The 12,613-nt window shown below is 34.8% G+C and overlaps 1 protein-coding gene across 7 annotated transcripts; it reads left to right on the top strand.

Annotated features, from left to right (window-relative positions):
* The first annotated feature begins 224 nt into the window (after nt 1-224).
* Nucleotides 225-11,019, top strand: LOC139973137 (uncharacterized). 7 transcript variants are annotated; one of them, XM_071979584.1, is made up of 12 exons: nt 225-1,457; nt 1,719-1,818; nt 2,348-2,512; nt 2,952-3,068; nt 3,449-3,520; nt 4,400-4,561; nt 4,770-6,477; nt 7,413-7,682; nt 8,162-8,461; nt 8,695-8,751; nt 9,188-9,284; nt 9,944-11,019. In XM_071979584.1, exons 7-12 carry the CDS (start codon nt 6,411-6,413, stop codon nt 10,227-10,229), a joined length of 1,077 nt encoding a protein of 358 aa, XP_071835685.1. In that variant the 5' UTR covers nt 225-1,457; nt 1,719-1,818; nt 2,348-2,512; nt 2,952-3,068; nt 3,449-3,520; nt 4,400-4,561; nt 4,770-6,410; the 3' UTR covers nt 10,230-11,019. The 7 variants fall into 7 exon arrangements, with proteins under 7 accessions (XP_071835685.1, XP_071835688.1, XP_071835686.1 ...); XM_071979587.1 differs by lacking the exon at nt 4,400-4,561 and adding an exon at nt 2,020-2,042; XM_071979585.1 differs by lacking the exon at nt 4,400-4,561 and adding an exon at nt 1,946-2,042.
* Nucleotides 11,020-12,613: the final 1,594 nt, after the last annotated feature.

The raw sequence follows: 12,613 nt of genomic DNA, 5'->3' as shown, positions 1-12,613 counted from the left end.
AATTGTTCAAAAAAGAGATATTATTATCCTGCTGACCTGCTTAGACTGTTGAAAGTAGTATGTAGGAGAAACGGGTTCTGAGCTCAAACTTAGTCATAGGGTTCATAGACAGGAATTTACAAAACTTGTATTCTCTTGAAAATTCGTTCTTGTTTTAACTCCAAGGGAACACATTGAATTGATATAGAACCGCCATGGGTATAATGGTATAGTTCTATCAAAATAGGTGGTTGCCGTGGGAACCGAGGTCAAAGGTAATGTGATTCGAGGCAAAGGGCAATGTTGTTTCAAAAACTCCTCTTAAACGGTTTGAAGGCGTTGAAATATTGTTTTACTTGTAGGAATTGAACAGATTTGTTGTAATTACAAGAAATCTCGGGAATAAATCTAAGGAAGTATAGGTACCAATGTGACAAATGTAAGTATTTGTACGAAATAACCATATAATATACTAGGTCAACGTTTAATTGTACTTTTTATTCTAGCACATAAAAAAGAAAACTCATTTACCCTTTCGACTCATGGTGAACTTGCCTGTACTTTTTCTTCTTTACAGTTTAAACCACTGTTTGCCATCTTGCCATATTAAATTATATTTGATCGTTGTACAGCATACCGTGTGGTTTGTACAGATTCTTCATCAGATCATACTTCAAACTATTTTAAAGACTTTCCTTTCACGGTCATACAGAATATAGTTAATTTGTGGTACATTGAATGACACTTCAAGTAATACGTTGGTGAGTAAATCCGTTTATGAAACGTTGTTATGCTTTTAATACTATACATTGTGTTTATATTTATGCTGTGTCTGTGAAGGTGACATTTCTCGCCGTTTCAAGTTTAGCGTCAGTCGACGCAATAATAGTACTTCCAAAAAAGGCAATTATATCAATCCAATAATGCTTGCTGCCAAGTTATGTTAAAACATGTTTTTTTTTTAATCTTTGATCAATGGTTATACATTAATTAACACATTGTCATGCTTAGGCATTCTTAAGAGTAACTCATTTACAAGACGAACAATGAGATGCATCGAACATCATCTTGTTCAAACTTGATACTCTGCCAACTCTTTATGTTTTATGAACTCAAGAGAGTTTCTGACTCTCAAAAAGTGACACGACAAACGTTTTAAATATACTACGTGTACATAATTCGATCCTTAATCACTTTCAGGGTAAATCTTCACTTGTATGATAAGGGGATTTGTATGTAGGATTGCATTGATACGTAGTGTTATTTACAACAGAAGGTCTACTAGCATGCATCTGTCAGTTAATGCTTCGAACGATTTATTCTGCTGACTACACAGTGTACACAACAACTACAGTTTATATGATCAGGGAAATTTTTACGACCCAATTATCGAAAGGACAGCTGATTTGAACTATCTTTTTTGGATATTTAATATCGCTAACATGTTTTGTCTACAGAGATATTCCTGCAATTTACAGGTAATGTTGACAGTGTTTCTCTTTCAATTCAAATTTAACAACGTACTTTTAAACTATTGATCTTACTTTTCTTTCTTCGTTTAAGAGTTACGTACTTGACAACAACTTTCATTTTAAGTATTTTTTGTCATCTCTGTCATATCTGTCGATGAACATTAAATCTTGAATTACCATTTAAGTGTTTCTTAACTGAATACAGTTGTCAAAAACAAATCGAGAGGTTGTTGAACTCTATATGACAGTTTCCCTTTCATCATTCAGTTTATTATATAGCGAAGAAGACAACATATAATTTTCGGGTGATGAAAGACGTGTTTGCTATAATAAGTTGCAACATTTGAAGATGACCGGTATTGACAAAGTAAGTAATTGGCACGTTTTCTTACCATTTGAGTTGATTTGTTCCCGCGATGTTGTCTGTTAACGACGACCGATGTTCCATACGTTATTCACGGTACTTTAATAAGTTACATTTTTGACATCCCAAGGTAGTCACCTACGAACAGTCGAGTAAACGCAACATGTTGAGCAGTTTGTTTTCGGTTTCCCTTGATTATCTTAGTACGTTTCAACGGCCGAGTTGAGGTAAGTCGCATATCATTCAGTCGGACTGTGTGCGGTTGACTTTAAACATGCATTGCATTGTACTTATAATTATTAAATCCTAATAGATCGAATGACAAAGCACCACGTCCTTCGTTTTGCAGTTACTTAACAATTTGCAAGAATCAGGTTTAAGTTTACGAGGTATTCAAATTGTTTAAGACTTACTCACGTTTTGATCTACTTAGAGAAACTGATCACATTTAATTTTAATACCACAGCAAAAGAAACAAAATCGCAATGACATTGATTGCTTTTATACAGTGAAATTTTTCCTTTAATCTCAGATAAGGTAGACAAGAACCTGCGGTAGTTCGGTATTGTTACCTGGGAGGAAATTGTCCGACACTTTTCGAAAAGTTTGTTTTCTCATCAGCCATACAAGACTATGAATAGCAAACTTTTTTTACTGCTAACTGCTTGTTTGGTCAGCGCTTTCTCCTTTATCAAAGGTTTGTCATCTTTCAATGTATTCATTACTGAGTAATCCTCAAGTCCTTTGAGTTGTTTTGTGTTCTGTATTTTTTAGCTGAATTCTACGTTTTACCTTGCTCTGATAAAAGCCATGTAACATTCCATTGTAACAAGATGGAAGTCAATCGTCTAAGAGACTTACATCGATAAAACTCTATCGACTACTCTTATCGAATCATTCTGATCCAAACACTAATAGATATACGTAAAAGCAGATTCATGTGTACTGCTTCTTTATGTAATCAATTGACGTGTATAACTGCTAGCATATGTGTATAATCTCTTCTGGATTCTGTAACGGTCCAGTGTCATACTATCTTATTGTGCCAAACTTTAGGCAAACATATAGTTGTAAGGTGTGTTAGGTGTTTACATGAAGGATATGTTATATCTAGTTGGATTTTGCTTCACACTTAGGTGAGGGAAGGACCACTGACCACGAATGGATAACCTCAATTGTGTCATCAGACAACAGTCTCACGTCAGAAAATTATTCAACAGAAAATGAATTATTAACCACCACTGCTGATGAGTGTAATATATCTTCAAGTTTAATTTAGCTACGGCTTTATGTAATCACATAGTACCATGGGCCAAGTGGGCCATGTAGAAATCTACAGACCACAGTTTACCATTGTAGCTTATTTTGCCGTATTAAAAACCAAAGATCTTCTTAACATCACCGTGGGCTGAATAACGTTTCATCCCTAGTTTAGTCGATTTTCTTTATATGATAAGCAATCTTGGGGCCGTCAGCATTATGTTATTGATAAGCCTTAACCTTATAATGTAGTGTTGATTTTACAAGTGTACTAATTAAATAAAGTATATGTGATTAATCATCAAACTTGTAGTTAGGCAGACAAGCAGCTTTCACAGCACTATTTTTCTATGCACTCCTTTTTTTCTTTTAGATCCATTAAGTCAAAAGTCTACCGAGAAATTGTCAGTTAATAGCAATTATAATGAGTCATACATCACTGCAAGTGAGTACAAATAAGGACACATAAATATGTAAAAACACATAACAATTTGTTGTATTTTTATGATGATGAAAATTTCACTTTCACTTTGCCTACGGTTATGACAGAAGAGCAATGATTTGTTAAAGGGTTATGTAAATTCACAAATATTGCCGAATTTTGTAGAAGGCCTGCATGACTCATAAGGAAATTGTAGGGCGAAAGGCATTTTATCTAGTTTTTTAATTTTGTTGTCATTTTGAAATGATCAAGAAATTCATTATTTGGCTGCACTAAATGGCTTCTTCAAAGTCCCTTTTCATTTTAAATATTTTAAACAAGTTGTTTACTGTTACTTCAGGAATATACAATTCAATCTATTTTTAAACTGAAAGTAAAATTATCTTGTTTCCTGCCATTCTGTGCTTACGTGTGATGGTGTTAGTTTAACCTTTGTATCATACAACTATGATGTACAACAACTTTTTTGCTATATATTCAAATTTATCTTTGAGGACGAACTTTCTATTTTAATTTAACACAACCATCTTGAGATGAGAGCTAAACATAATTATTTTCATTAATTGATTTTTCCTTTTAATTGCCCGCAGTTGTACTTTTTTGCCCTCTAGTTAATATCTTCTTGTCATTTCGTATGCAGATTCTTTGTTTACCAATGTCTTCTTTTGATTTTAATCCATTTATCTTACGTAGTAATAATCCGTTCATGGTAAAATAACACCAACAGCTATCACATATCTTTTCATGTGTAAAAAAGATGATACTGAAAAGAACTGAGTAATAAAAAGATGCAAGGAATGAAGTATATAATGCAGTGTAGTAATATTAGCTTTCTTTAAATAGAAACTGTTATCATAATCATGGGTCTCTTAAATTAATCAGGGGGAAACGGTGCAGTTTTTCTCTTCATTGCTGTCATTGGAATTCTGTGCATTGGCCTTGCAGCTGGATCGGTAACATCATATCTAACACTAAGGGACTGTGTAAATTCATATAATATACTAAAATATGTGTCTTTTATTCATCATGCTTCGTCGAATTATGGTAAGTAAAATATAAATATCTCCACACGGAATGTTGTATACTGTAGATCATATATCGCCATTCACTCCATTCTGTGAGCAATAAATCATAGACCGAAATATGTCTACCTCCTGGATTTGGTAATCAGAATAACGTCTAACGTCATTCACGAAACGAACTTCCCAACACGATATTTTACCTTATATATATCTCTCTTAATTTCTGACAGCCCGAATCTTATAAATGCAACAAGTTTCTTCATATCGAGGTTTCAGCGAGATCCTCCTTAAGTTGTGACTGACACCTCACCAGCAGCAGTAGACGAACCTGGAGATTCTACTTATTACCAAGCAGATGATACTAGTAATCCGTCTGCGATACAAGATACTGTGGGTAAAGCAGAGTTAAAGAAATCTTTGAAACTGAAGTCACTGTCTTTTAATAAAAAGGATGGTCATGTTAATACCAGTAGATCTCATCGGGACAAATCATGTGGTTCTGAATCTGCGCCGACCAACGACAAAGCTGATAGAGATGATGCGGATTGTGATTCTATTATATATTTCAATGTAGACGAAGTATACGCAGCGATGGAGTAGACTCAATGCAACACAAACTCACAAACAAATGAATTGCATTTGTTACGTTATTTATCATAATGAAATGGTAGTTTGTTTATTTAAAGTGACATCAATCAAGACGAGTATAATGTACGCTGAGGCGACTTTAAATGTCATTGCTCGTGATCGGTACGCATGCGCGGGAATTAGCAACTACCGATTAACTATTTCGCTTAAATATGGAAGACGGTGTTCGTTTGGCTTTAAATCGGCAGATCGTCCGTGGAGCAGTATTTTGAAACAACGAACAACGACAGTTTCTGTTGTCTTATTTATTTAGTGTAAAGTTCTTTCAATCACGTTGATAAGAAATATCACGAACTAACTAGGCAATAAACAAGAAACATTTGCTACTAATTGACAATCATGTTTGTATCATTATCTTCAACTCAAAATTGATGATATTTAAGAAAAGAAAAGGAAACAAGTTATCTTTTGAAGCAATCGCCATTATTCAGTCAGAGTAAGATTTTATTGATTAAATTGATTTATTACAGACAAACAGCATAGGTTTAGACTAGATCTTCTGAATGCTACTTTCACCAAATTTGATTCACAAATGTATTCTGCAGCGAGAGTTTTGTTGTCTTACATGTCAGGATAATAAATGACATCGAAATGTCATACACAACTCCAATGGCTTAATATAAACATGCTAGAGCAAAGTAACGAAAAAGAGGGGCAAACAAGAAACTCTGCACCGCTGAAATGCTGATTACACCAATAAATGTAGTTTTTAAAGGAGTATTTCTTAATTTTGAAAGCAAAAATACTGGTTCGTTTGGATTGAAACTGTCGAGGAAACGATTTCCAGCCAGAGCAATTACAGTCTTCTGCCAAAAAGCAGCCGTAAACTTGATGTATGTGGAATTAATCAGACCTCGTCGGTCAAAATTGACAGAAGGCATCATTTCCTTGTGCGATATTTTAATTAATATTCTGGCTATATAAGCTAGCTAATAATTTACTGTCTGTTTTACTGTTCACATCAGTAACATTCATTCACTCTATAAACGTTAAATGTTAATATTTAACACAAATCCATAAAGAATTTGTAACGAGTTTTTGTGCTAGGCATTGTTTCTCAACCACGAGTATATGCACTTTGTAAAACTGTCCATTACTGGACTGCTTGTACCGAGAATATAAAAGCTAGACAAAGCTGTCGTCGAATTAATGAAAAACAATATTTCATACATCTGAACAGAGAATTTCTAATATAAAGCAGGAACTCTTCCGCTTTGGGAAGTATGGATTATGTAACAACGCTTGTGACGTGTATGAGTTTGGTAGGAATATCGGATGTCAGTATAGTTGGTGAGTAACGAAAATCTTTCTGTTGTATGAACGTTATACTCAGCAAACGTTTTATTCCCCTACCATAATAAATAGTCTATGCAAATGATTTATTTTCTGGGAGTAAAAACTCAGATTTTGGCAGTCTTTTAAACGTTTGTTTTCTCTCAAATTTTCGTGTAAATACTGCACAAGAATAAACGGAATGCTATTTTACATCTATAATCGATATTCCGTATTAGAGAGAAGTTTGAAATACCCAAGGAGGTTTTTCGTCGAAACTCCTTGGAAGTAGAAAATATGAAATGTGTGACTTTTTTGAGTAAATCAGATGTATTAACACTTGTGTTTACTGAGTTAATTCACACAGGTTGCCTTTTTTTACAATAACAAGGCCCTAACGTGACAACTAAGAGCAATGCACAAGACATGTTGTTATCTGTTTCTGTAAAGTTGTAATGAAGAAATACCATGATATTGGGTGAAAGTAAGATAATGTATAAAACAATAATTAGCATATATTTGAAATAAATGTACTGCAGACTTGTCATAGTAACAAACACTAAGCTATATTGATCGACAACTCATCCACATGAAACCACCTGTATGTATCTCAAAGTATTGTTTTCAACTTTCTAATCAGATATAATATTGTTAAATATACACAGGTTCTTCGTCTCTTATAATTCCAGTCATAGATTTTGGATTTATTTACTTGAAACGTATTATTTACGGAATACGTCACCATGAACGTGCCAGTTTCCTTCCAATGTTTGTGTTGTCCTTTCTGTTATTCTAACATTATGTTCTTTTAGAGTTGAACTAGTAAATCTACCCGTAAAAATAACAAACTAAATGTGAATATTACTTGTTAACGTATTCATGTCACTACAATACCTTTTTTGAATTTGTTTTTAAGGATGATTCTGTGACCGCATGTTTCATTTTACCAACAGGTGGGAACTATCTTGGTTGCTATAGCAGTAACCATTCCAGTGTACTTGATGTGAGACAAATCCGAACCGATCTAACGGTCTCACTTTGTGCCCGAATATGCGACGTGGATACCTATTCTTTATTGGGGCTTCAGTATGGATCTTACTGTTATTGTGGGACGGATCGAAGTCAACACCAGGCTTACAATACTGTTACAGACACACGGTGTGATACTTTGTGTTCAGGTGGACCAACGTGTGGTGGTAAAGAGGCAATGGCGGTCTACACTAGTAAGTTGTTAAAAATAAAAACATAAGATGGATTAAATATGGCGAAATATTTAAATTTACATTATTAAGAGCAAAAAAAAAAAAACACAAATGCATCGCTTTGATGCTACTGTAAGTCACTGAAATATTGTCTTTCATTCTTTCGTCGACATGAGGTCAATTTGATCTTCTTTAAGAACTATGAACACATTATTATGAAATCAACTTTTTCAAACACGTCACGAAGAGCTCCAATGTTGTTGTTGCAAGTCACTCAGAGATGTTTCTGTTTAAAAATAGTGTTCGTAGGAACCACAGTACTGTACAAGTAACATACATCAAGTTGAGTCTTGAAGATATACGAACAATACATCGTATGTAGACAATATCGGCTAGAACACAATTAAAAACAAAGCTTCTTTTTAAAATTAAACATTACAGTAGAATCCAGGACTGCACTGTCTGAAATATTTACTTTTGCCTGTTTTGTTTTCCTACAGATTTTACTTATTTTGGATGCTTGAACCATACGACTGACCACGACTTTCATTTCATGGGATCAATTACCAAACTAACTCTTAGATCATGCATGGAACGTTGTCAAGCCAATCCTTTCATTGGCTTAGCAGAAGGAAACAAATGTTTCTGTAGCTTCGAGTCTCCGCGCGACGGAAACAACTCTCAGTTTCTTGATGACTACCAATGTTTAGAGGAAGGAATAACTTGTCCAGGTGGGGAGACTTGTGGAGGTTATGGATATGTTGCATTCTGGGACCACATTAAGGAACTAAAAATTCAAAGTGAGGCTATTGTTATTCTTGGTATAAAGACAATTTAAAAAAAATGCCCCAGTCATATAATGTTCACGAATTTAGAGCTTGAAAAACCGTTATGCGATGTGCCATATTTTACATTGAAAATATTCCTCAGATTGAAAATTGCTTCAAATTTACTTACTTAAATAGGAAATGTTGGAATAGTTTTAATCAGATGTTCTGTTGTTGACTATCAACTTTTCTTTTTTCTATATCAGCACCATACTCGATTCCTGTTGAGATCAACTTGACAGCCGAAGCAACTCCATCTCAAGGTATTGTATTTCCTTTCGCGTGGGATTGGGTATTAGTTGGTTAGGGGTTAACAAATCCAATTTACAATTACCTTATAGCAACTTACCAAAGCGAGCAAATTGTTAACCAACGAGAATCATCATGCTTAACTATGCTGTTGTATGGTGATCGCCGCACAGGCCGTCAAACTCGAGTAGCAACGTGCTGTAGGTTACCATAAAGTATAGGCTACGTATACTTGCCCTACTTTCATGTATTGAGCAGTATTACAGCAGGAAGTGAACGACTGAATCATTGCTATATATATATATATATATATATATATATAAACATACATATGTGTGTGAGTGTGTGTGTGTGTGTAGGTTATGGTATATACATATGTGTGTAGGAAATGCACTACTCGTTTTATTTAGTTTTATTTAGCTTCTGAGAGTTTTTTGTTCATTTGAAAAGATCCTGCTGTCGTGACTTCCACCGTGTATATCATCACAGCGATCCTGTTTGTTGTAGGGGTGTTAATTGGTGGGATTGCCGGAATTGTATTGTGCAGGTAAATGTCGATATTCTACTATATCATAAAAAAGCTAGTTTTAACAATGATAACATATCAATGGCGTAATGCTAAGCATTCAAGAGCCCCGGTTCAAGAGTGAGTGATCGGACCCATCACCGTTCCTCTATCTATACTGCATGACGCAAAGCCACACTACCACAATATATAGAGTAAGAGCAAGGGTTAAGCTTTCAACAATGAAATAGAGTAATGATTAGGAATGCTGATACTCATTCCCTTCAGATCGTTATAGGAGGAAGCATGACGGCTGTTGTCATCTGTTTGCGTAAACATGCGGCACGAGTTTAGCCTGAGGAAATCATGCAACTCCCGAACGAGCTTCCTTGCGTCTGTGAGGTTTTCAAAAATCTGTTAATGTGACCGAAGAATCCTACAGCAAGGAAAACATAACATCGAATAAGTATAATTTTAGTAGTTTATAGAGGAATAGAGTGTCTACATCACACTGACTATGTCGATACTGATAGCAATTCGCGTGTTCAACTTTTTCTGATCCGTCAAAATGACCAAATAGTATTCTATCTCTACACTGGGTACACCATTTCACGCACCTCTGCATGCCGTAAGGTCATGAAGACTTGATGTTTTGTCTCTAAAATAAATTTATCTTCATTTATCTTACATTTTGCCACCAGATCTACGATTTCACGTTGGTACCTTACGCAGATTCGTCCCAAACCGACAATTAAATATGATAATGAAAGGAGACCAAATATAGATGTACGCCATTCATATTTAGCTGAGGACCCGGATGAAATGAACGACGTGGAGTATGTTGTTGATTCATATCATGGAACTCTTTGTGAATCAATGGATTATTCCTTACAAGAGACCAGCAATGTCACGGTAGGAAGGGAGACGGGACCTTCACAGGAAGATGACTCACTTGATGCGTATGGGTTAGGGTTATATGATATCTAAATACGAAATGTACGAGGAGTTTTTTTTTCCACTGTTACGGCAATTGAGAAAACGAAGGGGAGTTGAGTGTTATAACTGATTTTGATTAGTTAAAACGTTAAGAATATAATATTGAAGCTAGTGTATATATCGGCATGGAAGGCAGTTACTTAAAACTCTAGGCTGTCACGTATGCCTAATCCATAAATGGGTTATTACTTACACTTCCAATTTACAGTCTTGGATAACTATTAAATTGTTTACCAATTTTAAGGCCAGTTCAGATGGAAACTTCTCCTGGATAACAAAAAATCAACCACCTTAATTGGGCTTGCCTAGGATCGAACCCACAACCTCCCAAACGACAGGCTTCATTGCTTTCAATGATGCCGTTTTATTCACTTATTTTTTACTATCTTTCTTTCTGTTTTTATTTTCCTTCTTCCTGTACCTGAATTGCAGAAGACTCAAAGTTTACTAATAAAGTATGTCGGTTTAATGTACAACATCGGTTTCGATACGTGTCAGTTTATAGCAATATGCAGTAACTACTTTATTATTAATATGAAATTAACTTTTCAACCCCTTTCTTTAATTTTCTTTCAATATGTTACTGACATAGTTATGATTATCCATTGTTTTCGTTCAATGCTATTATTGTCTGCAACAAGCAAATCAACGTTCGTTGCCCTCTGCTTCAAACTAACAGTGTTTTCATGACAAACGGGAAGTCACATAAACGTTGGTTCTAGTTCAGGGAGCAAGATATATTAACACATTAAATATAAAAATAAAATCAGGATACAAACTTTTTTGAAGATTTAACATGTATATTTTCTTTGCTCATGGATGTTTTCACCTATCACCAATATATCTAACAACAATACTGTCAAATGTTGTCTTAATATGAGTGTATATATGATGCTACCACTTCCGTTGGAACTCAAGATAAACACAGAGACATGTATAGTGCGATGAACCGACAAGAGGTATTGCACTGTTATCAATGAATACATCAATTCCCTCAACATTACGACTAGAAGAACGTGGGGAGATATCATAAATTAGTTTATGTTCATTTAGCAAGAGCTGGACACTGCAAAGAGTTTTCTTTTTAAACTGTATATCTCGAAGATCTGAATGTATAGTTTCGATTAGTATCGTAAAAATGAAGAAGACAAAAAGTCATGACGGTATGCTGTTATAATCTGCGTATACCCGTACTTGTCTGTAACGCTTTGATTTTAAAAAGATATTTCAATAATGAAACCATTGGTATATCTCATATGTTGTACTTAGGTGCTTCACGTGAGAAGAGGAACCAACTATCAGGAATAGGAGGTCAAAGGGCATATAAAGTTATTTGCAAACATAGGGAAATGTGATTCAAACCTGGCTATTTCGCCTTCTTTACTATTTTACAATGAAAACGTTAGATTGATTGAAGTACAAGGCTTTTTCTCTCGACCAATCACATTACATCATCACAAGCAATCACATCACATCACATCATCACAAGCCCCGCGAAGCTCAAGCGTTATCACTGTGGATTACAATAATGATGACCTTATGGGAATGCCTGAACCAGTTGATAAATATTTGATGTTTATTTCGAGCAATCACTGCGCTTTGTGCGGTGGGTGGGGGTGGGGGTTCTTCCTGGATAAGGTCAAGGGTGATTGACATGCATGATAATGATGTACATCAAATGAGAAGGTCTGGATGAACGAGTTCATCAATTGATATATTTATAGTTTTTAGCAAGGTTTTCTGCAAAAATGCTGGAATATTCTTTTTTTCCCTTTTTAATGTTTGGTGTTGTTTGGAATAATGTGAAAGTGGGAAATAAAATCAAACTCGTATCATTTCAAAGCATCACTATTATGAACCCTTAATCTTATAAAAAATGAAGGAAACCCACAAATGCATATCAACTTATTAGCCGGTGCATAAATAATGATATATTGTACAATTCACTATATAAAAGCCTTGACTGTAAACATACAACTGAGAGGTCCTTTGATTTCAGTGACATACAGAAAATCGTGGAAACTTTAGGAACCATGGTATCTAAAGACCGCAACCTTCTAGTCTCAGATACCACAAACGCACGACTATTTACACTAGCACCGTGCACATTTGCATTTCTGGTTTAAATTTAGCGATAATTTGTGAATGCATCTGTGAACATCAGTGTATGATTTCAATTAATGTTAACAAGGCTTTCGTCTTTCCTCATTTTCTGGAAAACAGTTATCTACAGAGAAAAGTACTACTTCTACGCAAAGAGAAATTGTTAAAATTCAAAATGCAACAAACATTGACAGATTGAGCTAATATGCCAGATGCCGGTATAGAACGGTATTAATACAACTTTGAAGCTACTATATAACAATATGGTAAAT

The sequence above is a fragment of the Apostichopus japonicus genome, chromosome 9 (assembly GCF_037975245.1).
Source record: "Apostichopus japonicus isolate 1M-3 chromosome 9, ASM3797524v1, whole genome shotgun sequence".
NCBI lineage: Eukaryota > Metazoa > Echinodermata > Holothuroidea > Aspidochirotida > Stichopodidae > Apostichopus > Apostichopus japonicus.
Note: the sequence above shows the minus strand (reverse complement) of the source record. Positions and strands in the feature narration are given on the sequence as shown.